General features: G+C 36.5%; 1 protein-coding gene across 1 annotated transcript in view; it reads right to left on the reverse strand.

The window, feature by feature from the left end:
• The window catches only part of Svep1 (sushi, von Willebrand factor type A, EGF and pentraxin domain containing 1), a 176,915-nt gene that overhangs the window by 108,959 nt on the left and 41,300 nt on the right, over window positions 1-26,656 (reverse strand). Inside the window, exons 4-7 of the mRNA XM_026391104.2 lie at window positions 13,461-13,619; window positions 12,145-12,324; window positions 4,418-4,597; window positions 816-1,010 (exon numbers count right to left, since the gene is read on the reverse strand). Coding sequence (XP_026246889.2) covers window positions 816-1,010; window positions 4,418-4,597; window positions 12,145-12,324; window positions 13,461-13,619 — 714 coding nt within the window. The remainder of the gene's footprint in view (window positions 1-815; window positions 1,011-4,417; window positions 4,598-12,144; window positions 12,325-13,460; window positions 13,620-26,656) is intronic.

The raw sequence follows: 26,656 nt of genomic DNA on the forward strand, positions 1-26,656 counted from the left end.
CGGTCTATTCCCTAAAGCCCTAACAAGAGCATGCTACAGGGACACTGCTACATCGATGTTCATAGCAGCTCAATTCACGATAGCAAGACTGTGGAACCAGCCTAGATGCCCTTCAATAGATGAATGGATAAAAAAAATGTGGCATTTATACACTATGGAGTATTACTCTGCATTAAAAAATGACAAAATTATAGAATTTGGAGGGAAATGGATGGCATTAGAGCAGATTATGCTAAGTGAAGCTAGTCAATCTTTAAAAAACAAATACCAAATGACTCCTTTGATATAAGGGGTGTAAACAAGGACAGGGTAGGGACGAAGAGCTTGAGAAGAATATTTACAGTAAACAGGGATGAGAGGTGGGAGGGAAAGGGAGTGAGAAGGGAAATTGCATGGAAATGGAAGGCGATCCTCAGGGTTATACAAAATGTCATATAAGAGGTAAGGAGGGGTAAGTCAAGAGAATACAAATGGAAGACATGATTTACAGTAGAAGGGGTAGAGAGAGAAAAGGGGAGGGGAGGGGAGGGGAGGGAAGGGGGGATAGTAGACAATAGGACAGACAGCAGAATACATCAGACACTAGAAAGGCAATATGTCAATCAATGGAAGGGTAACTGATGTGATACAGCAATTTGTATACGGGGTAAAAGCGGGAGTTCATAATCCACTTGAATCAAACCGTGTAATATGATGTATTAAGAACTATGTAATGTTATGAACGACCAATAAAAAAAAAAAATAAAAAATAAAAAAAAAATAAAAAAAAAAAAAAAAGAAATTTGGTTTCAAACCTGACCGACGTAGTGACCTACCTTTACACACAGCTGTCTGAACTTTGGCACTCCATTTCCCAGAAGTGGCACATCTTACTTCTCTGACTCCAGATAAAATAAAACCTTGGTGGCAACTTAGCTGACATACTGTCCCAGGTTTAGCTGGCTGCTTGCCACAGTTGGGAGGTGATATGATGACACCTTTGGGCTTCTGAAAGGTGGAGCAATGGCGTTCTGTTGGAGGGAAATGAGACAATATTATTTGCATTTTCACAAATTAGAAATGCCACAGATTTAGAAACGTATCTAAGAAAAATACAATGGGGCTGCCTTGGATTGACATAAATCACTAACTGCATATGATAATATATGATGTATTGCAAATAATGCTGAGAACTATATCTCTTTTGTTACCTCTTATTCTTTTGCCAATATATCAAAGCCTTGAAAAACTTCTGATATTTAATCAATGCTGTTTTTGACTTTCATCATTTGCTTGGAGCACCCACATTTGGTTTGCAGAATATTATCTTAGAGATTTGAAATATAAAAGAATAAATTCAATCTCATCTTTCATCAATTGAGTGATTGATTCAACAATCAATTTTTATTTTCTGAATTTTTTGGTGAGCACATAGTGAGAAAAATTTTCATCCCTTCCCTAAAACCACTGTTATATGGAGGGCCTTGACCCTTCATGGTCTCTTCAGCATGAGTAAAGAAAGCATAGCTGCTGAATTAGGCAGAATGCAAACAAAATGGAAAAATTAAGGATGGGGCCGAATGCAGGATGTGTGTGTGAATGTGCACAGGTGCACATTTATTTGTTGCAGTAGAGATTCTAAAAATGCTGTGGCAGTGAAAGACCTTTTCCCCCTAAGAATTCAGTTTGTCTCTATTTCTGTACAGCATGAGCCATGTGCTTTCCCAGATTTCTTGTTCTGCTTTAATCAAGAGGAAAATCAGAGCCAAATGTGTGGTCTGAACTGGACTATGTGGGATTCAGTGTCCTTTATTCACGGTTAGCCCTTTATAAAGTAAGGAAATCACCCTTTGGTCTTAAAAATGTTGAAGATTTTATTGTCTTTTTTATTGCTTGTTCATGGGGCTCTGGGTGAACATGTCTTTAATTTTTATACAATCTAAAATACTGAGTTTTTCTTCTTAAAATATTTGTATTGCTTTTATGCTTAATCAATTCTATAATTGGTTATCATTCACTTATGTGTAGTATATATATATTTTCTTCTAGGTTTTATTTTTTACTTCATAGCTTAAAACCTATGAAGAATTCATTTCAGTGTGCAGTGTGAATTGAAGATATAAGAAAAAAATTATTTTGTTTTGTTTTCCTCAAGTAGTTAGCTAATTTTCTTATATGGTCTGTTGAATAAATCCTTTTTGCCCCCCTCAGCTGATACATGGTGCTTCCTTAATAATATATCAGATTTGTAAGTTTCAGGGTCTATTTAGTTTTCCTGATTTGTATGGCAATCTGCCTACTCTTAATTTTTGCAATCTTAATTTATATTTTAAAACCTGAAAAGCTACTTTCTCTGTACTATTCTTATTGCTTTTCCTTTTCAAACATATTTTGGTGATTTTGACTGTATATTCTTCTATAAATCCTGGAATTACTCCTTAATCCCCAAGAAAAAGGGCAAAAAATATTTCCTTTGAGGCTGCTAAATGATGTGGCATTTTGTCTATACATATATTTGAATAATTTCAATAAAACTGCATACAAATGTTCAACTGTTCTTTTTTGTTTCTCAGTAATATTTTCTAGTTTTTTTTTTAAATACAAGTTCTACACATTTCTTTTTAAGGTTATTCTGATATATATTGTTTAGTTCTTTTAAATGTGATTTCTTATTATATATCCTGCTTATCATTCATAGAAAAGTTGTTTATTTGGGATTCTTTTGATGTTAGTAAACTTTCAGGTTTTTGGTAGATTTATTCTAGATTTTCAGTAGATATGTTATCTAAAAATTATGATGATTTTCAAACTTGTTATCTCTAATCTCATGATTTATTATTAGGACTAAAGTTTATAGAACAATATGAATAATTTTGAGCATTCTCTTCATTTTTTAGGTTTAACAAAACTCTCTATCTTGCTTTCCATAGCAGCTGCAGATTTAAGATAGACATTCTATTGTGTCAGCATATCAATGTATATGAGTTGCTTAAAATTTTATTGAAAATGTATTTTAGCTGGATTGGGTATGATGATGCATGACTATAATCCCAGCCCCTTGGGAGGCTGTGGCAGGAGAATCTCAAGTTCAAATCCACCATGCAACTTAGTGAGGCCCTAAGCAACTCAGTGAGACCTCGTCTCAAAATTTTAAAATTAAGTAATTTAAAAAATACAAATGTATTTTGTTTGTATGCTTTTTTTTATATATGTATATAAAGGTCTGGGGGATATGGCTCAGTAGTTAAGCACTCATGGGTTCAATCCCTGTACCAAAAAAAAAAAAAACACAACTTCTTTACATGATAATGAATACATTTTTGTCTTCTTTAAGCAGCCATCCAATTTTCCCTATTGGTTATAATGAAACAATGTATTATACTGATAGAATATCTAACTTTAAACCCTTTTTGCATTTCTAATATAAATTTGTTTTGGTAGACCATGCCTTTGAATAGTATATTTGCTGTTATAGTTATACATGGTTTATCTATAGTCTTCTATTGTTTTTTGGTAATAATTGTCAGGTCCACAACAAGTTTGATAATATGAACAGGCTAGCTTTCCATTATCTGGGCCAAGCTTTAAAGTTTGATAATTACTATTTCTTAAAGATTGAGAAAAATTTCCCCTCAATGAGCCCTCAGTCATTGTCAGGAATGTTTAATGTTATGATAGCATTATCCATTTTTATGAGTAATGGTATGTTTGCATTTCTGATTTTTTTCTTGAATTTATTCAAGAGCTTGCATTTCCTTAGATGTCATTAATATCAAGAGTTTTCAATTTTAATGCACAGATTTATATAGTTTAAAAAAATTCAGACCTCTGAATACTTTGTTATAGTTTCTCAGAAAAATTAGATTCCTGCATTTTTTGAACTTAATATTTTAAGTTCAATTTTGTTACTTTAAAGATTTCCCTCTTTACCATTCTACTGCATCCCATCTTCCTTTATAGTTCATTATTCTTAAACAATTATTGATGTGTCTTTCTTTTAGTTCTTCATGCATTTTTTTTTCTTAACTTTCAAATGAAATACTCAGTAATTTTTGTTCCTGTGGATTTTTAAGTTTCACTGGTTCACAATTTTGTCCTTTTAACATGGCAAAGCTGAATTATGTTTAATAAAGCAAGGAGATTATACAGCATTTGCTTTTAAAACAAAATCCATCCAAGCTGGCCTCAATTAAAAAGAATTGCCACTTGAAGCTGTAAACATCAGTGAGTTGGAAAATTGAATTCAGTGCAGAAGGTTTTTCTAACCAGTAGAGAGGACTAAAACCACATGCCTGTCTATGTACCTCAAACACCACGCATACCTCCATGTGGAAGCTTATTCATTCATATTCATTATGAACCAGTTTTCAATTCTTGGTCTTCAAAGAACACCAGAGAAATCAGAGAGCAGGAGACCCCACGCCTTCCAGGCACTCACCCACACATCGAGGCTCTGCACCATCCCACTGGGCGTTTCCTTGACAGGTAAGCTTGGCGCTTCCTTCTAGTCTGTATCCTTCATCACAGGTAACCAAGCACGTGGTCTTGTAGGACATTTCCCCTGTAGAGCAGCTGATGTGGCCATGCTTAGGCTGGCGGAGATGGGGACATGTTCTCACTACAGAAAATGTAAACAATTAGATCTAAATAAGGATAAAAATTACAATTCAAGTTACTAATGTCTTCACATTGCAAGTGAGAAAATTTCTTGTTCTGAACATGTCCCACAATGAATAACACACCATCAATTGTTTTTGTTTGTATGTTTGTTACTATGGAGTAACTTGAGGCTGATGTTTTCTCAACTGTATTACCCAGACAATGCCACTGTGTCTCCCTCTCTGCTGAGGGATGGCACATTTAAAACATCTGGGAGGTCTAGCTCCAAATGCACCCTGATGGCTGTAGATGAGGGGTGGTCAAAAAAGGGAGGTACCTGCAGCCCTGATTTGGGCCTTTGCTGTGATTTTCCAGCTATGTTCCAACGAACATCTGTCTTTTCCCAAGACAGATGTCTTACGCTCATGATCAGCTCACTTTGGAAACCTCAGGATCTTTTTTTTTAAGGGTCCCAGTCTCTGCAAAGCTGCCCAACATCTGCGATCTTAAACTCCAGTGTTCCAGTGTCTGATATAACTCTGGTTCTTTAGCTTTTTCTTTCATTTCTTATAATACAACTACAACAAATTCTAATTCATGATGTTAACCTTGATTTATGTATTAGCATCAGTTTGGTAATTTTTTTTTGTTTTTTTGCTGCTGTACCGGATACTAGGAGTGTCCTGTCCTCTAGTCACTTCCCCCACTTTTCTTCCCCCAGCATAGTAATGCGCCCAGCCATAAGATTACAAATCCACGCTTCCGTCATAATTATAGAGCCAACGAGAGGCAGCTGCAGTTGTGTGGAATTCCTGGGAAAGCTTCTGAAAGGGGTGTCTTGATTGAGAGAGAACTTCTTTGTCTTCCTGTTTTCCTATTTCTCTCTTCCAAATCACAGACATCGAGTGATAGTACCCCAGCAAGCTATTGCATATTTATATGACACTCCAGGGAAAGTAGGAAACACTAAGATGATAGATAAAAACAGTAAAAGCCTCAGTCTCTGATGACAGTGGAGCTGTTCCACAAGGTTTGGATGGCTTGATTTATCCTTTTAGATGAGGGGGAAAGCCTGAGTGGGCTTAAAGCATTGTTATTTGGATCTTGATACCAATAGCTGTACACAGGTCCTAATTCTCTCTACCCAGCAACCTATTCACTTTCCCTTTTTTTCACTTTTTAGGGAAAGATCCTTCCTCTCTGTCAACTCATGGGATTTGTATGTGCTCCAGCTCTGCTCAGGGGTGGAGCATGTGACCTAGGATCACATTCCCCTACTCTGGGAATTGAGTGGTACAATTGGTGATATGGGTCCTTTCTTGATCCTCTGAATTGACCATGACAGTTAGTTGGGGGGGCTAATTAACTAAGCCCTGGATGCCAGAAATGCCCCCACACCTCAGCAAGCCTCAACACCACCATCAAGGGAAGTTTCACGGGGTATCCAGAGAAACCTATGTTTTCTAGTTCTGCCGTCTCTGACCAGTGGCCTCAACATGACACCAGAGAAGCTCCAAGAGGGCTTCTCCTGCTTCTGCATGTTTCCAAACAATGTCTGTGCTCTGGAATCTCCTGGCAAGACTCCGGCACTGTCCAACCCACTAAAATCCACAATGTATCTTAGAGCCGAGTTTTATTAACTCCTTCATGCCCCTGTTTCTGACAACCTTCAAGATCATTCCTCATCTACCAAGTTTATCCAATATACCTGATGCAGATCCGATTTCTTTCCCTCTAGAATATGTGTTCCCACCTTCAGTAAATTCCCTTAAATCCTAAACTTTCCTTTTGAACTTCTCCTTTACTCTTTTATCCTCATCAAAATCTTATTGTCTTCTTTAGACACAATCCGGAGGTCAGAGAGGCATCTTCATTGCTCCTTATCATCTTCTCAGAGCATCCTTTCTTCCTCTTTCCTAAAAATCTCCAGCTCCTTTAAAGTATCCCATGCATCCCACATCCCTTTTTCAGTTCTCTCTTTCTCATTGTCACACCCACCCACACCTCCAACCTTATCGATTTCATTATCTATGCAAATGATCATTCCAATATCTTGGAGTCATGTTCTTGACTTCCTGTCCTCCAGTGACCCCGTCTTTCATCCTACCTCAGCTGCCATGATGTCCTCTAGACCTCACCGTCACACATTCAAGTACCACACCCTCTGACAATTACCTCCTACTTTCCAGGATCACTCCTTCAAGTGCCTCAACTCCAGGAATGTCTACGGCTCACAGGGGTCTCCTATCTGCTACGTGCTCCTCTTCAGAGAAAACCATCACTGAAGTGTTTATTCTTTTTCTAGGCTTCCTCTCCTCTAGTGCTAGGTTTGATCTGCTCCAATCAAGGTTTTCAGTCATGGGAAGGTGGGAAGAGAGTAGGGGAGAAAGGAAAGAGGGAAAATTAGGGGAGGAAAAAAAGGAAAGAAAAAGAGAAGAAAAAGGTAGATGAAAGAAAGGAAGGGGATGGGAGAGGAGAGACTTCAAACAGCAGAGGAGGTTAATCAAAACTATAGGAGGTCATTACCTTGAGTGAGCTCTTGCACTAGGCTTCAACAGATCAAATCACACCAAAGGATAGTATATATCCATCATATCACATATATCATACATATAATATCTACATATTCATAAATATACTTTTAAAATTTATGTATGATGGAAACTTTAAAACAATAGGAAAGAAAGCTGGGGCAAAATATTCAAGTATATGTTCAACTGAAGTCATCCATATCCAAATCATTCAGCAGGAACCCATTCAAATTATATTACTTGGCAGAGAATAAATATTGAGTTCATTAAATATAAACCTAGGATTTATTACTCCACAGAGAAAATAAAGGCATTAGATTAGAGGTTAAATTATAAAGTCTTTCTATCCCTAGGATGGTTTGGATTAAAGTTAACTATTGACAAAAAATGAATGAAAATATTTTGCCTTCTGCATTTTGACTTTTATTGAATGTGTCTATCATTCATAGTACACTGTCAAATGTCAGGTTGCCTTAAAAGGTGAATAAGATAAATTCCTATGATTAAGATAAATAAAATCTGGAAAACCATATTAAACAACTGCTTTTAGCTTCAATAAAAGTAAAAAAAAAAATCACTATAGCTTTCCAAAAAGACAAAATGGATTTGCAACATCTCTCAAGAGTACTGATAATAAATTAAAGTTGGTCTCTCAGACAGATGCAAATTATATAGCTTCTGAGATGTTGGTTTTTAATAAACTTCTATTGCTCCTTAGGGAAAACAATACAATATGCAGTATTTTCTATTTATTTCTTAAATATTTTATACTCCTTTTAGTCAAGAATGGCTAATTGTTACCATTTTAAATAAGAACTCATTTGTTTTCTAGATTCAACCTAAATTTTCTTATTTTAACAAGATGAAAAATCCTGCAATAAATGTTTCTTGACTTACATTCATGTTAAAGTAATACCTAAATATATTTAGTTTTATTAGAAAACATAAATTTATCCTTATTTGATTATTACACATTATATACATGGTTGAATGATCACACTGTACCTCCAAATATGTATGATTATTATGTCATTAAAAATCAGAAAAATAATTAAAAATTTAAAATAAATACACCAACTTGGTCTTTTAAGAGAACAATCTACTATGTACTAAACAATGAAAGAAGTGGAAAATGTGCAGTGGTTCTCATCTTAAAGATAAATCAGACATCTTTCCCTAGACACATGCTTTCTGATATGTAGTCAATCTCCAAATTCTGATAATATCTATTACTGAAAAGAAAGCAAGTAAGTCTGATGTTAAATGTGGGCTTCTTATTTCAACCTTCTCAGAAAAAAGAATAGTGTCACAAAATTTAATTTACTATGATATTGTTTTAGCTAGTTGTCATTTAAAACCACAAAAGAATACTTACTGGTTTAGAAAGAAATGCATAATTCAGATAAAATTGGAAAAGGTTATAGGTGTCTTAGGAAGAGTGGCTAGGAGGAATAAGAATCAAGGCGGCCAATGACTATTCAATATTACAAAGACATTAACATGAAATGTGTAAAAAAAAGTCTATATTTAAACTGATCTTTCATTTCTGACCCAATCTTAAGAAAGATTTTCATGGAAAAAAAAGACATGATGAATATTATTCTCTGCCCTAATTAGATTTTAATTAGACCTGTAAAGATACTATTTTTTCTATACTACCTTCTCAGCGTCAGACGTGAATCCTGCCCAAATGCCATGTTTTCATTGAATCCCAGAGAGCCCAATTATAAGACACATCATTATTTTATGGACCACTACTTAAAAAATAGATAAAAATGAAATATTTTACTGCCATTGATTTTTTAAGGTGCATTTCCACTTTAGAGATATTGAAATGCGAAAAAGATGTGTTTTAGATTTGGTGAAATATGGCTTATATTTCATAGAACAGTATCTCAAGTTACTAAATCTGTTTTCCCTGTAATAGGGGAAGAGCCTGAGTATCTTCATTTAGGGCAACTCTATTTACTCTAAGTGAGGTAGGAGCTTTGGTGGTGATGTTGAAGGGATTTTAAGAAGACCCATGGTCCTAGAGCATTTTTCTCACAGATTAAAATTATTTTATGCATACTGGAATAGCACTGGAAATTATATAAAAGAGAACAAACATGCTTTTTGGAGGGAAATAACATAAGCAAGCCATATGTATATTTATCAATAATGTATGTCTCTATCAATATGTGTCTTTGTTAATTCGATTTTTTTTCATTCATTCACAGAGGTATAACCAATGACTAGGGGGAGAAAAATGTATTCTGTGCTCATGGTACATTCACAGTCCAGCAGAGGTGATCAGCAAGTTAATCAACAATAAAAGGAAATGTGGTGGTTTGCATTGGAACAATTTGGTGAAGCTGGGAAATGTGTCAGAATCCCCTTACTGTGGTCCTCAGTTAGGGCTGGGCAAAAGAGGAACTGGCACTTAATTTTGGAGGGCAGAAATGAAGCAGTGGTCAACATAGTCAGATTCAAGGATAGACATATGCAGAAAGGCCCTGTCCACGCCCTGACTGATAATCCTGTTGACCAAAGGTAGTCCCACATTCACGGCCACAGGAAACTGGCTACACGGAGGTAAAGACTCTCTCAGGCCTTTGGAATTTCCTGAGATTCTATCTCAACAGCTGAGCAGACTTTGTTTTCTTGGATTCAGTTATCAGGCAGATACTTGTGGACTTTGCAACTTTTCTACCTTCTGTTTCTAAGTTCCTTCCAAGATTGTGCAGGGTCCAATTCCTGCAATCAATCCCTTCTTCCAAAACATCCCTGATTAACTGTGATTCCCTGGCCACACAGGATAAGTGCTGGGAGGACAGGCCATACCCTTCATGCTGAGGAAGTTGGCAATAGCAGAGGTTTTATGGGACCAAGATTCAAGGCAGGGCAACTGAACAAAGCTTGCACATGGACCGCTTCCTGAGAGGCACTTCCATTTATGGCTTTAGTGTAGGATGCAGGGCTTGGGCTGGGACTGTGAGGTCCACCAGACTTCAGCCTCAAGGACCAGCTAGCTACTTTAGAAGATCCTAAGGTAAAAAGTTAAAATCGAATGTTTCCTGCTCTCCACCATGAGGTGTGTGGAGGAACAGGTAGAGATTTTACACAGTACTGTTGACTTCCCAGGAAATCTTTTAGAGGTTTCCTATGATTAATCTCTTTGGTAATAGTACATGGCTTTTTGCTACTTGAGACTCGTGACTGAAAACCTTCCCTTTACCTTCACATAAAAGTAGTAGCTACCCTGAGACTGGAGGTCTAGGATCTAATTCTTTTCCCTCGGGATCTTAGGGATAAACTCTTTATCTTTTAACATTGAGAATGGTTAAGGAACACCCTAAGGCTAGTTTGATTCTCTTTCCCTTGTAAGTAAATTCTAACTATGAAACACACACGATTTTCTATTTTTCTAGGGCATCCAAAAATTTCACTAAGATTATTTCCAGACATGGATCTGTTTTTAATTTTTCCCCCCATCACTCGCTAAGTGATTTTAAACTGAATATGAAAGATTTTGGTTGTTCATATTTATTTTCAAAATTTCAGCTTGGGCATAATGTTTGATCTTCTATTAGTGCTTCTTCTCTATTCCATTCTCTTTCTGGATTCCTAACATAAGAAGAGGCTCCTTCCTGTGACAATTCTTGTTATCACTTTATTCTTTCATAATTCTGTTATCCTTAAAGTTTTGTTATACTCTCAGATGAATTTCTAGAGTTGTTTTTTTTTAATCTGTTAATTTGGATTTTAAGTATATTCTTTTATTGTCTTTTTGCACTTGGATTTCTGTCATCTTTGGGAACTTTGGTCTGATTTCAGCAATGTAATTGCCTTTCAATCTCAGTGGTTCCATTCCCCTGCCTTCTTTCAGGTCATCTTTGTTCAGTCTTTGGAGTCTCTAGATTTCTCTACTCTTTGTAGGACTAGAGAAGGGTCTGTAGGGACCTGACTTTAGGCAATTGACATAAACAGTGGGTCCCATATTGGTAGCTGAGAATATCAATAATGGATATCTCCTGGACTTTCAAGTGATATTCGATTAGTGAGTAGGTGGGCTTCCTTATGCATGTGGGCCAAGAGAATTCCAGAAGACAGAATTCCTTACCCAGTGATCTGCATGATTTCTGGGGTCTTGAAGGAACCTAATCCTCAGTAAAGAGTACTGCCAAAGAATGACCATGGGATATGGTAGGGGTAAGTTTGCCAGGTTGAGCAATGGACAAACTAACTGGCCCAGATATCCAGCTACATTTGAACCTTAGAAGACCAAAACAATTTTTTAAAATATATACCTAGGTCCCTAATTATGTATACTGCATTTAGAAGCTTCATGGGTGGAGATTCTGGTGGTCCCCAAGTCTTTGGTTTGTGTCTCTCTTTACCTTTTCTTCAGGATTCTTTCCTTCCCACTTGTGAAATCACAGTAAGTTGGCTGTAGGACTGTTTTCAAGAAGTAGGTAAACAGTGGCAAGTGGAGGTGAATTGGGGTGCTGTTCTCTTGTTCTCCAAATTTGACATGGGAATCTCGGGTCCCACCCCTGAAACTGCCCCTTTTCTACTCCTTGAGGGCTCACCATAGCAAATTCCCCACTTTCTATCACATGTTGTCTGCCCCATGTAAGCTGACTAAATGCTCCCGCTGCAGGATAGTGATGTTCTCCAAGTCCATAATCATGATTGGCATCCAGCCCCTACTCTGCCTATCCCCAAATCTGGCACCTTGTCTTGTTGTCCTAGTACCCTGTCTTAGCTGCTTGAGATCTGAGGTTTGGATAACCTGTCTATTTGCCTCCCAGAAAGCTCTTTTGCTTATTCACCAAAAGCATATAAAGGTCATATTTTAAGATGACGTGGTCAATTGAACTTAACACTTCTGACTTCACGCTTCCTATATTTTTTCTCCTTTCTGTGGTTTGTGGTCTATGAAGTAAAAAAAAAAAAAAAGAAAGAAACAAAGAACTGACTGGTCTATTAGAGTTTAAATCAAGTAAATCAAGTAAGACAATCAATAAACAATGTGAATTGGCAGTTTGCTTACCTCGGCAAGAGCTTTCTGAACCGGACCACAAACCACTGGGCAGACACAAGAAGATGCTGCTTCCCACGAGGTCAAATCCAGGGTGACATCGGACCCCACAGGCTGCATTGAAGTGGTTGTTGCAAGTGTTTTGGATAAAATAACCATTTTCAGGAGGCCTCAGAGCAGGACAGTGGACAACTGACATTTATAGAAATAAAATTTAAAAAATCAAAGTCATTCTTTGTCTAGGGAACATTCTTTTCTGTTTGTTTAAGGGGGCATGTTATACAGATATCTCAAATTCCCACAGCTTTCTCATTTACTGCATTTGAATTTCTAAATGCGTATTTGGAAGAAGAACCACTACATTTAACTCCTATTAGGTATTTACTTCAGAATAAATTTTAAATAGAGACTAAAAAATTTTCTAAGTTTTAAATTTTTTTATTTTGGCTGGGTATGGTGGTGCATACCTATAATCCCAGTGGCTCAGGAGGCTGAGGCAGGAGAATTACAAGTTCAAAGCCAACCTCAGCAACTTAGTGAGGCCCTAAGCAACTTAGTGAGCCTGTTTCAAAATAAAAACTACAAAAGGTCTGGGGATCTGGCTCAGTGGTTAAGCACACCTGGGTTCAATCCCTGGTACCAAAAATGAAAAAAAAAAATATTTGATATGTACATGGGTATGAAATTTTCTAAGCATTTCTTTCTTTTTTCTTTTTCCAGTTTTGGAGACCAAACTCAGGATCTCACCCATGCTAAGAACAAGCTGTACCACCAACCCCTAGTTCTTGACCTTCACCTTCATATGTCATTAGATATTTTCCCTTTTAATTAAGGGGGCATGAAATAAAGAGCAAATAAGGCTAGCAAAGTATATTTGCTACAAATCCCAAGAGCCACAGCTTCTTGTACAAGATATAGGCTGTTTAAATATTTTTAATTTTGACATGAATGATATTGAGCCGCCTTACTTGTGAAAATATGTTTCTAAATGAATTCAACTATCACCAGGGACAAGATGAGCTCATTTGTTATTCAAATTGTTTTAAAAATCATTGCATTTCTCTTCTGGATATATTTTGTATTTTTTCTAGGTACTAAGTCTTTCTGTTTTCAAAATTACATTACTGCTAGGGTCTCAGATCCTCTTCTTGGGAGCAAGATATACATGTGTTCAGTGATAAGTGCTACAAAATAAAAGCAAATAAGTCTCTCAAATGTAATTAGAGAGAGAATATTAAAAATTAAACTAAAACTGGATGCAAACACTACTATTTTTCTATCACAGAGAGCAGCTTTTGTATTTCCTATTTGCCCGGGGGGATGCTTACCTTCGCAGGTCTGGCCAGATGCCCGGTACCCCTCTCGGCAGACACAGTCTTCAGGGCCTGTGCTTCCAGGTGGAGAGGTGTGATTTTCATCAGGACACGGAATGCACGTACTGATTCCTCCTGGAGAGCCTTCGGGTTTGTATGTCCCTGGTGGACAAGCTGTGAGCAGACAGGAGGCCAGAGAAGTCCATTTGATGTGGTTCATCAATCAAGAGTTAACAAAACGTTTGAAACTAAGTAGGGGAGGAAAAAGCTAAGCAATCGCTTTTCATAGGAATAATAATATTTAAGCAAGGAAAGAAACCAACATTTTTTTTAAAGAGCCATGTAATTTGTTGTATGCAGGTTTTAAAGGCTTCTTTTGTCCCCAAATTAGTGTCAATCACAACATAACTCAGCATGATGTTTGGGATGATTTGTGGGAAAATCCAAAATAGCAACAAATGTTAAGGGTCTAGAAAGAACCAGTGACCCTCAAGCTATTTTTAAAATGTTGGTAAACATGGTCTCCTCCATATTCATCCTTCTCAATCCTGTACAGCTCTCTCTACCACTGAGACCTATCCCCCTCTCAGCTGAGAAGATTCCCCGTAGACATGCAGAGAGAACATAGCCCATTGTTTCTGTTCAAAGCATTTGACAAAGGTTGAGAAGAAAGTGAAGGGCTTGAGGGAAATAATCTAACTGATGGGAAATAGGCCCTTTGAAGAAAAGAGAATTAAGGACCCAGTCTTTCCCAGGCTCACTAGGGGTGGGGGTGGGGGGTTAATAGAGAAATCTAATTGATCTTGTTTCAGTCTTCCTTCTGCACTGACAATGTGGCTTTGAACTTGTAACTTCATCCCTCTGAAGTTATGCATCTGTAAAATAACTCAAAATTAAGAAATGTAACGATAAATAAAGGGACTTGCAGTGCTTGGTAAAGCCAGTTAAATGCAGCCTAGGCCTAGGATGTATTTGACTCCTAAAACACCCATAGCACAAGGAATGTGAACATATGTGGAGGTATTTTATATACATTATCTCACTTACTCTCTCTCTATTAATATCTGCTATTAAAATGTATTATTATTAATATATGAATTTCCTTAGTATTAGTATATCCTTTGTAAAGATGAGAAAATGGAAATATCTTGATGAAGCAAACGAATTATTATTTTAAGAAGAAATATGTAAAATGAAAATATGTAAAGAACTTTTCCTAATACAAAAGAAAAACACAAATACTCCAACAGAAAAATTGACAAAGAACAAGAAGTGAAAATTTCTTAAAGAAACAATATAAATGACCATGAGATAAACAGCTTAACTTTGTTCACAGTAATGGAAATTACTGGCTAGCTTCTCATTTGTCAAAACTTAAAAAGAATGTTAATACCCAGTGGTAGCAGGGAGAAGAGGGTCTCTCCTATCCTGCTGAATGCATGTGAAGCCCTCTGTGGAGCCTTATGAGAGCAGATACCAAATGCCTTGAATGAACCTCTTTCTGATATAGCATTTTGTTTCAAAGAATTTGTCCCAAGTAAGCAAAAATGTATGCATAAAATTTGTATTGTACAACATTGAAAATAACACAAATCTTCAGAGAGAGGGAGTTTGTTAAATTCTTGTGACACCCATCCAGTGGAAATACTGGCCATATAATTCTTGACGTGGAAAGTCATTCAGATTATGTGGTTAAGTGTTAAAAAAAAAAGTACTTTTCAAAAACTCATGTGAATTGTATGATCCTATGTCATTTATAAATAAATACATAAGACACAAAGGAAGTGATCTTTAAGGCTATGGATACATTGCACATATTCATGGAAGGCCTCTGTGGCTTCAGGTTTATTTTGGCTGATGTACAATTTCTGGCTTTGTTACCACAAATAGGTATTACTTGGGCAAAACCAAAAGTAAATGCAATTATATATAAAAGGAAGTTATTGTCCAAAAATCCTATATTTCATTTCATGGTAATTGGTTCCCTGGCCTTGGAGAGCCCCTTGGTTCCTCCTCCTTCCTGTGTTTCTTTCAGTATCCAAATGAAAATCATGCTCTTTGGATCTAACTGCCTAAAAATCTCCTGCATTCCCTTCCACCATCATTCTTCCTGTCTCGGGTGTGATTTTGTCATCTCGCTTCCAGGTTTACAAAAATCCTCCTTCCTGGCTCTTTAGCCTTTATCTCTACCCTTCAATCCATTTTAGACATTTTTTCCCACAAATGTCAATCAAATCAGTTTTTATGTAAACCCTGAACCAACTGATGAAGGCCCTCACTCTTTCATCTCGAGGACAGTCCCATCATAGATCTGAGGCCTCCCTCTCTGTCAGCAACAATAAGCCAGTGAATTCCAAATCAGCCAGTGCATAGTTTGGGGCTGTTTCTTTCTTCTACTCTACCTCATTTGTGGAACTTGGGAACTTCAGTCACTTGAACAATTTAACTTCTCCATGCCTGTGTTTCTTCAGGTGTTAACAGTAGTAGTACTGGCCTTACACATTTCTTATTGTCGTCTTTCGTATTCATTGAAGTAATACAAGCAAAGCAACAATGCTGACATTCAGTAAATGATAGGATAATGTCCCAAATCCTTCCATTATCTCAACCATAAAGGAGATAATTATACTTCTCATAGGTGTGGTGGGCCCAATGGGTGGTTGGTACTTGGTAAATATTACCTCCCTTTCCTGCCTCTCATTTAGCTTCTGCCTTCGCATATGTTTTCCTGCCTTCAAGTGAACCTCCAATAATCTCTCAAGATTCTCAGTTATTTCTTAATTCTCATCAGACAGACTGTGCTGCCTTCTCTCCCAGGTCCCCTTACCTCTGCCTGGGTACATATCACACTGTGTGTAACATACACCCGTCTCTTTCTCTCAGTGGGCAACATGTGCTTGTACGTTCAGAGTCTTCCAATTATTTGATGCAGCCACTGTCCATCCCTTTGCCTGAGCCAGTGGTCACTCAATCAAGGGAGAGCAAGAGAACATAAGCTCTGTGGGAAGGTGGCGTGTGGGTTTGGGGGGGAGGGAGTACTAAAGTCCAGAGGAGTAATAATAGGGTGAATTGGAAGGACATTAGACTTGGAGTCTGGACAACTGAGTTGCAGTCTTGGCTCTTCCACTAACAGGCTCCGGGGTCACTGGCAAGTGACTTTATTTTCTCTTCCTACAACATACAGAAATTATGATGTCTGTGATCTTTCCAAAGCTAATATTTGATGTTTCCATAAATAGAATAACACTGAAAAATAACTTAAAGAAACTTTTCCTATGAGTAGTTCAGATTCTAGCTACAGATTTTATAATTTGTTTAAAAACTAATATTATACGAGAAGGAAATGGTTTCACATTTTATTATCCTCTAAAACCTTTTGAATAATCAAGAGTTTACAACACTGGGGAATAGTGTTTTGGATAAAAATATCCAAAAGTACATTTGGAAATGTATTGTGAAATTCTTAATGATAATGAAAAACAGACCTTAGGGGGACTATTTAAAGACATTGCACAATTCTAGTGGGAGAGGTGTGATCAACTTCCTTGATTCCCAAGGGGAAAAATTCCTCATCCAAAACTAAGCAAAAGTTGAAAAGAGGAAATAAATCCGTGGTTTGAACAAATCTCACAAGTCTTGGGAAAGGGCTATGATATATTTTTTAAAAGAGATGTTTCTTTCCTGGAAATGTACCAAACCTTAATTTTTAATTGCTCTTTTTGTTGTTAAAATAAGTACTCACTCTTTTCAGAGACACACTGGCAACTATCAGCTACTATTACTGGAAGAGTGATTCCTGACATTATATTGTGCTAAGGTTGGGTCCTTCTTGAGCTGACAAGCAATTCTTTGACCAAAGTAGATTAAAACACCAGCCAGTCTGGAATTTTGTAAAACACAAAGGAGTCTCTAGTCTCTCTGGCCCAATAAATATCAACTTCTTAGGTGACTAATTTAGTTAATGTTAACAAAATGGATTAATCAGGGACTTTAACTTTACAATATTCTTTCTTATATATAATCTAAGATTAATTTTTTTTAAAACCCCCATCAATATTAAAAGGCTTTCATCTTTAAAGGCTAATGAATGATTATTTATAGAGTATGGTCTTAGGGCCGTTGCATGAGCCGCACTTGGTCATGTGCTACACAAACTCAAGGGTGTCCATTCATGTAGATGACTATGGCAGCCTGTGGAGTTGTGCAATTCCAAAGCCCTTGGTTCTGTTGTACCTGGCCAGTATGTAGCCCCCAGATGAAGGGCCACAATGTCATGCTTCTTTTCAACTTCATGAATTTGATCTGAAGAAGGAATCTATTTCCTACAACCAGTTGTGCTAGGATTTTGAACAAAGGAATCCATTGCCCTAGAAGAGAATGAGTTTCTCCCATGTAGGGCCAGTGTTTTCACAAATACAGGACAAAGGCCTACACATGTATAAAGGGACTTTTTATTAGGCTGCCATAATCCTTGCCATTTTCATCAATTAATTAGATGAGGAGACTTTCAACTGCACTGAAATCTGCACATCAGAACATGTGTGGAGTGTATTAGCACCCTGCAGCTCTCCCAGTAATTGTTTAGCTCATTTGGCTGAAGTACAAACTACTTGGACAAAATTGCAAATTTGAACCCCGTGTGGTGCCATAACAACAAATGGTACCCTGACGGCAGGATGCCTTGCTGCAAATATAAGCACCTGCTCAGACTCGCCAGGAGATTAGTGATGGATCAGGACAAGTCTATCAAAAAAAAAAAAAAATCCTCAAAGGACTGTGTACAAAAGTGGGTGTGTCAGCAAAGAAATCACGTTAAGAATTAATATACGTCTATGCATATATACACATTCATATTTACATGTAGATTCACATGTAAATATAGCTTGACAGCTGAGTATAGAATATTAAGGTGAAGGCTATTGTGTTGAAAAATCTATATTCTTTTTTTTTTAGTTTTTTAGGTGGACAAATACCTTTATTTTATTTTTATGTGGTGCTAAGGATTGAACCCAGTGCCTCATGCATGCTAGGTGAGCCCTCTACCACTGAGCCACAACCCTACCCCTATATTCTTAATTGTCTAAGTTTAGAGCATCCTGAGTTTTTAAAATAAAAACTTAGTGGGCATGCACTTTTAGGAAAATCTTTTGAAGATTTTTAAAAATCATCTTTGAACTTATTTTTCCTTTTAACTCAAATGCATATAAAGGGGAGAATGAAATATATCATAAGCTAAACTAGTTGGGTTTAGCTTTTATTAAAATAATAGTTTATTAAATCTTAACTATCAAAAGAATAGTTAAACCAAATTGGCTTAACTATTCATTTAAGTTGATTTCATTTTTTAAAAAAATTTTTATGATCTTCATATAAACATCTTGTTTCCTTAAGTCTTTTATATAAAATATTTTTCTTAGGCCAAATAATATTAACTCTGTCAACTCATGAGGTTATTGTAGTCCAACGATTTTACATTCCCATTATTAGGATTGAAAATATGACTTATTGTACTTTTTACCACTTGGCATTAACACTTTCAAAAATTACCACTTAATCATTGTGAAGGCCTGTGAACTTCAGTGAAACAGAATTTCAACTTGAAATTAGGTAACCCATTCTTGGGACACACGCACACATAGACCCAAAAGAAATCTATTTGCTTAAAGAATTAAAGCGATTTCTGGGAGAAAATTCCAACTATGACAGGGATAGTATTCAAAATATTATAACCTAGAATGGCACAATTGCTGATCAATGAGAACAAAAGGTGCTATAGCAGCAAACACATTTTGCATGCTGACTTATTTACCATGTTACCTGTACAGGATAAGTGGGATAAGTCAGTGGGCCAACAAAAAGGGTCAGTTTAGTAAAGGGATATTCATGGGACTTGGAGCAGCAGTGATTTCTGAACCAGTACCTAAGCATTTCAATATCTTGAAAACTTTGACAACTGTACTAATATATACCTGTTGAATGTTCATTTGTTCTCAATAAAAGGAGAATTGATGTAGGTCAGACATAAAGACATGTGACCTTAACAGCTAGAGAGGAAAAAAAAATTCTGAGCAGAGTCTTATTTTTGTTGTCTAATTTGTTTACTATTAGATCCTATAAAGAGTGGTAAGTTATGAATAAAATCTCAAGCAATAATTACCTCTGATGTTGTCATTCCCTCATCTCAATCTCTCAATAAGAGGGACTTTGGAAATGTGGACTGTATCAATTGCTATTTTCCATTTCCATTATTGCTACATTAATTTAGAACCTTATTATTTTATGTTTACTTGACTTTCTAACTTTCATACATGCATCTGTTCTTCTCTGTTGCTTCACAGTCAGTGATTTCTAGCCACAGGTGCCAGTTATTATTCTTATCACACTGCTTTTATCATCCTCAAAAGTCTTTAATGACTCACCACTGCCAATTAACTAAAGACTATCTTTGTAGTGTGGAAATCAAATCCCAATGGGAGCTAATTTTTACACCTTATGTTTTCTTGCTTTGAATCCCATTATATCCATAAAATGTAGTCTACTTTCCCATCTAGACAAGCTTTTTTCAGTCCCCATCACTGGCCTGTACTTCTCATCCTTCACAATAGTCTCCTCCATCTCTAACTCCAAATCCTATCAATGAAACCCAGTTAAAATCCCACCATCTCCAGAACTAAGGGTAAACATTTTTGAATACCTATACCTTTCTATTATATACATTATTTTTAATTTTCATTCAAATCTCAGTTGTTTAGAACTAGATTAATCATAATTTTTGGCTCATGATGTACATTCTGGCTTGTTTATAATATTTAAAACTCTATTTCATAATAAGATACTACTTAGATGCAAGTACTGTGCAATAATCAGATCTGCCAAAGTACCTAAAAGATAATTAACAAATGGTTGAAAGAGTCAATAGACAGATTTAAATGATTTCTTTCTATGGTTTCCATAAGACCCAACTCAGAACGATCTGATTTGCCTGAGTGGTTTGGTCTACTGCCCCTTGGTATTTCAGTCATCCGTTTTTTTTTCCTCCTTTCATGTTTCACATTAAATATCTGAAGCATTCTCTGAATAGTATGTGTGTAAATAAAATCACTAGTCTTTTACTTTGGAAATTGCAAAGCTTTCAACACATCAAATATCACCATGTCACCAACTTTCTCCCATTTCATCCATTAAAATAGGGTGTGGTACAAAAGACAGAGAGCAGGAGTGAGAATTCTGCAAATGGTTACAGGCTGTGACACTGTCTGACCCTCTCTAAGTTATGTAACTAATTGGAGAATTGGTTTTTCCATCACTACAACATGGATGATCATGGGTGTATCCCAGAATTCTATGACCCTTAGTAAAGATGAAAAGGATACAACTGGTAATAGAATAATGAGGAGAAAGCCGAGAATAAGACAAAACTCCAACTGTGCCCATTCCAGTTGTAGTCTTAAACAGACAATTAAACAGGAAAGTACCATGTTCTATGACAACACAGGAGAGAGAAATAATCTAGACTTGAGAAAATGGTGGAGTGGTCAGTAAGCTTTGTTAGTCAACATACTTCCAAAGGTGAGATCTGACAACAAACAGGTGTGAGGGGTGGTGAAGGAGCTGGGTGATGGCATTTCAGATGGAGGAATGAACATTTGATGGGGTGTAAATTGCCAGCCTGGTAGGCTTGAAAAAATGAGAACTCATTGTGAAAAAAATTTTTTTTGATAGAACTGGGGCTTTGTCCATGCTAGGCAAGGACTCTGTCACTAAGCTATGTCCTTAACCCTGAGGGTTCCCACTGGCTGCAGAACAGAGGGGTGAGGTAAGTGAGTGCCAGAAATATCAAGACTGGGTAAGCCACATCCAAAAGCTAGGAGTTTATCTTAGAAACAGTGGGGAAAATGACAATGTTGTAAGTTAGGGAGTGTAACAAGATCACTTTGGATGCCTTCTGAGAATGATTTTGGAGGACAATAACATTTCATTCTCAAACACACGGCATGAGTCACTCACTCCCACGTATTCCCATATATGAGGATGATCAAAGAAGAACTTTAACATGATGAATTATTTTGTTTGATTTTGTTTTTTTTCCCAAAATTATTTCTAAAAGATTTATTCTTTGTTCTTAATCATTATTTTTCCCCATCTCACTTTGTTTGATTGATTTTTTTTTTTTTTGAGATAGGGTCTCACTAAGTTGCATAGGCCCTTGCTAAGTTGCTCATGCTGGCTTTGAATTTGTGATTCTCCTGCTTCAGCCTCTCCAGCCACTGGGATTATAGGCGTGCACCACTATGCCAGACTTTACTTTGATTTCAACAGAAATAAAACTCATTGTCAAGCCTAAGATAAGGAAAAAATCAACATCATTATTATACTTCTACAAAGTGTCCCCAATTAAATGAACACATAAAGAACATTAATGGTTAGATTGATAAAACCAAAATGTGTAAAAATCTTTCCAAAGAGAGAAATCATACACACAAGCATTCGTAACTGGGAATATAGAGTAGAACTACTTTTCCTTAATCCTCCTAAGAAGTAAAACTAGAAATCTTGGACATTATATATGAAATAAACACAGAATGAATGAAATGTAAAGATAAAAAGAGAGACCAGGTAGATAACTTGAGATTCAAAAAGCAACGTGATGGTGAGTTCCTAGGCTTTCTTTTTTTCTCAAATATCTCACAAATTGGAGTGAAGAAGATAGAAATCCCAAAACATCAATGAGCATTGGCAAGACCCAAACAAAGCAGCCTCCCTAAACCCACACACACACACAAAAATGCTCTCTCTACTCAAAGCAAGAGGAAAAGGGCAACCCAGCAGGATAAGGCAATGTTAGACAACAACATTCCACTCCCCTAATCTAGCCAAATACCACAGAATAAACTGTGGCCCAAACATAGTCATACCAGCTGAAACCAAGTGGGGAACCTAGATTTCCACTCTTCCAAGGCGCTAGTGAGGTGCTCCAGCAGATATTCCAGAGTGGAATCAGAAAAGGCAAAGTAGTGAGATGGGTTTTTACCAACGGAGGCTGCAGGGTGGAGGGTTGAGCCTCACTTTCACCATTTACGAGAAGTTAGAAAAGGCCCTTCTCCCTGCTCACTGGGGTGGTGACCAGGGAAGATTAGTGGAGAATCAGGACATTCACCAATACCAAATAGTGAAGAGGTCCCTGTGGTGTTAGCAGAGGTCACACGAGGAGCAATTAGAAGGTACTCATACCCCTCCCAGCCAGGATGATATAAGCAGAGGCTTGATGGGCAGCAAGAACTTCCATCTACAGCAGGAACGACCCCCCTACCCTTACCCCAGTGTCAACAGAGGCAAAACCAGGAGCCTGGGTTTCTATCTCCACGTGGCAAGAACAAGGCAGTGCTCCGCAACCCCCTTCCTTTGCTGGAATGGTGTCCGAGAAAGCCAGCCAAGACAGAAGGATTAAATGTGATTCAGAGTTACCAAACATCATGTGAAGCGTCCAGGTTTCAGTTGGAAACACTAGTTCATAACATGAACCAAAAGATCCTCAGTGGGATGAAAAAAACCTTCAGTCGATGACAACACAGAAACGCTAGAGATGTTAGAACTCTCTGACAAAAAGTATTTCGAGGTGTGGGTACAAAAAAATAGAAGAGTATCAAGAAAAGAAATTTGAGAAATGAATAAAGATCAACTATCAAATAATCATTGGATGGGTGCAGCAGCAGAATGGAGAGATTTTGGGGGGAGTTAATAAACTGAAAAAAAATGATGAATTAAACCAGAGACTCTGTTTCTAATAGAAGAAAAAGTAGGCCCTAATCTTCATCACATGGGGCTAGACTCCAACTTCCTTAATAAGACACCTATAGCACAAGAATTAACACCAAGAATCAACAAATGGTATGTATGCAAACTAAAAAGTTTTTTTCTCAGCAAAAGAAATAAATCTGTGAGGTGAACAGACAGCCTACATCCTGGTAGCAAATTTTTACCTCTCACACATCAGACAGAGCGCTAGTCTCTAGGGTATATAAAGAACTCAACAAGCTAAGCACAAAACAAAACAACAACAAAAAAAAACAAAACAAAAAACCAAACAACAACAACAACAAAAAACCCTAAATAATCCAATCAATAAATGGACCAAGGACCTGAACAGACACTTCTCAGAAGAGGATATACAATCAATCAACAAATATATGAAAAGATGCTCATCATCTCTAGCAATCAGAGAAATGCAAATAAAAACTACTCTAAGATACCATCTCACTTCAGTCAGAATGGCAGCTATTATGAAGACAAGCAACAACAAGTGTTGGCGAGGATGTGGGGAAAAAGTTACACTCATACACTGCTGGTGGGACTGCAAATTGGTGCAGCCAATTTGGAAAGTAATATGGAGATTCCTTGGAAATCTGGGAATGGAACCACCATTTGACTCAGCTATCCATCTCCCCGGACTAAACCCAAAGGACTTAAAAACTGCAGACTACAGGGACACAGCCACATCAATGTTTATAGCAGCACAATTCACAATAGCTCCACTGTGGAGCCAACCTAGATGTCCTTCAGTGGATGAATGGATAAACAAAAAATGTGGCATTTATACACAATGGAATATTACTCAGCACTAAAAAAAGAACAAAATCATGGCATTTGCAGGTAAATGGATGGCATTAGAGAAGATTATGCTAAGTGAAGTTAGCCAATCCCCCCAAAACAAATGCCGAATGTTTTCTCTGATATAAGGGGGTTGACTCAAAGTGGGGTATGGAGGGAGAGTATGGGAGGAAGATTATTTCTAGATAGGGAAGAGGGGTGAGAGGGAAAAGGAGGGAGAAGGAGAATAGTAAGGATGGTGGAATGTAATGGTCATCATTATACAAAATACATGTATGAAGATTTGAATTTGGTGCCAACATACCTCATATACAAACAGAGATCTGAAAAACTGTGGTATATATGGTATTAAGAATTGTAATGCAAAAAAAGTATATGTATGATGGCATAATTTGGTGTGAACATACTTTATTTACAGAGTTACAAAAAATTGTGCTGTATATGGGTAATAATGAGTGTAATGCATTCCGCTATTGTCATGTATTTAAAAAATAAATTAAAAAAAGAAGTTATCCAATCTGAAAAATATAGGGAGAAAAGAGCAAAAAGCAAAACCAAAAGAGAGCTTCGGGAACATAAGACGATACAACATAGGTTCTAAATTCATGTCATCAGAGTTTAGGAAGGAGAGAAGAAAGAGGGTGGAGCTGAAAAAGTACCTGAAAAAAAATAGCAAATGGAATTGTCCCAATACTAGTAAAAGATATAAGCCCCTAAATTCAAGTAGCTTAGAGAACCCCAAAATAAGTTAGAACTAAAAAAAATCCCTGCCAAGACACACTACCCTTAAACTTTTGAAAACACAAGAAAAAGAAAAAATCTGGAAAGTAGTCAGAGAAAAATGCTACCTTAATTACAGCTGAAAATAATTATAGCAAATTTCTCGTCAGAAACGATGGTGGCCAGAAGAAAATGATGATATGTTGAAAGAAAAAACTGTCCACCCGGAATCATATACTTAGTGACATCATCCATCAGGAGTGAAGGGGAAATGAAGACACAATCAGATGAAGAAAAATGGAGAATTTGCCACTAGCAGATATGCCCTAGAAAAGTTGTTTGAGGGTTCTCTAAACAAAAACAAAACAAATAAACAAAAAATTTAAAATAAGGAACTTCAGAACATCAAAAAGGAAGGAAAAACATGGTAAGTAATATGATGAGTAAATACAATATATTTTCTTCCTCTTCTGTTTGATGGTTGGTGTGAAAACTATAACATTGATGAGGTTCTATATGTTTGTAGATAAAATATTTAAGACAGTTATATTACAAATGCAAAAGACTAAAGAAAGATAAGATCTTTTTTTTTTTTTTTTTTTTTGTGGTGCTGGGGATTGAACCTAGGGCCTGTGCATGGAAGGTAAGCACTCTACCAACTAAGCCATGTCTCCAGCCCTAAGAGAGAAGATTTCTCTGCTTGACTTGAACCATAAAATGATACCATCAATAGAATGTGAAGTATATATATAATGTAATAGCTAAAGTTATCAATTAAAAAAAACTAAACAAAGATGCACAAAATTAAATAAATTAAGATAAATTAAAATGAACTTGTGAAAAATATTCAAGTCACCCACAGGAAGGCAGAAAACGTAAGCAAAGAGACAAAAATCAGAACAGGTAGAAAACAAAAAATTAAATGGACCGCTTAAGCCCTAACATATCAATAATTATATTAAATGTAAATAGCAAAAATACACTAATTAGAAGATATAGATTGGCAGAATGGATTAAAATATGTCCAACTATATGCTATTTATAAGAAATTATCTCCAAATGTAACAATATAGGCAGATTCAAACCAAAATAATAGACCATGCAAACATTCATTAAAAGAAAGTGGAAGTGGTTATGTTAACGCCAGATAAAGTGGGTTAGGAGGAAAATTTATAGTACTAAATGCATTTTTTAGAAAAGGAAACACTTCAAATAAATAATCTAAGTTGAGTTGATTTTGGAAGTGTCAAGAATCTTGAGAAAAATCAGAAAAGAAAATTAAATTCATAATTTAAAAACTTCCAAGAAAAAAAGAGAAGAAAGAAAAAAGTCCAAGGCCCGGATATTTCACTGGAAAGTTTTAACAAATATTTACCAAACACTTGCCAAAAAGAATTAACATCACTTCTGCACCATTTCAAGAAACGGAAGAGGAGGGTACATGTCTCAGATCATTTTATCAAGCTAGTATTACCTTGATAACTAAGGGAGATGGAGAAAGTACCAAAAATTAAAAATAAAAGACAAAAAACCTTCAGCTTAGTATCTCTCAGGAATATAGACACAAAATTCTCGATTAGCAAACAAAGTTTAGCAATATATGAAATGAATTATAAGTCATGAGCAAATGAGATTTATTCCAGGGATGCAAAGCTGGTTCAATACATGGACATCATTAAATGTAATCTATCACATAAATAGTCTAGAGAAGAAAATTCACAAGATCATGTCAATTGATACATAAAGAGTTCAGCAAATAAAATTCCATCATACATTAACGATAAAACCCAGAAACAAATAGGAATTTTCTTCAACTTGATCAGGAACAACTCCAAAACTATACAACTAACATTGTACTTAAGAATGAAAGACAAGGTAGTTCT

The sequence above is a fragment of the Urocitellus parryii genome, chromosome 4 (genome assembly GCF_045843805.1).
Source record: "Urocitellus parryii isolate mUroPar1 chromosome 4, mUroPar1.hap1, whole genome shotgun sequence".
NCBI classification, from domain to species: Eukaryota; Metazoa; Chordata; class Mammalia; order Rodentia; family Sciuridae; genus Urocitellus; species Urocitellus parryii.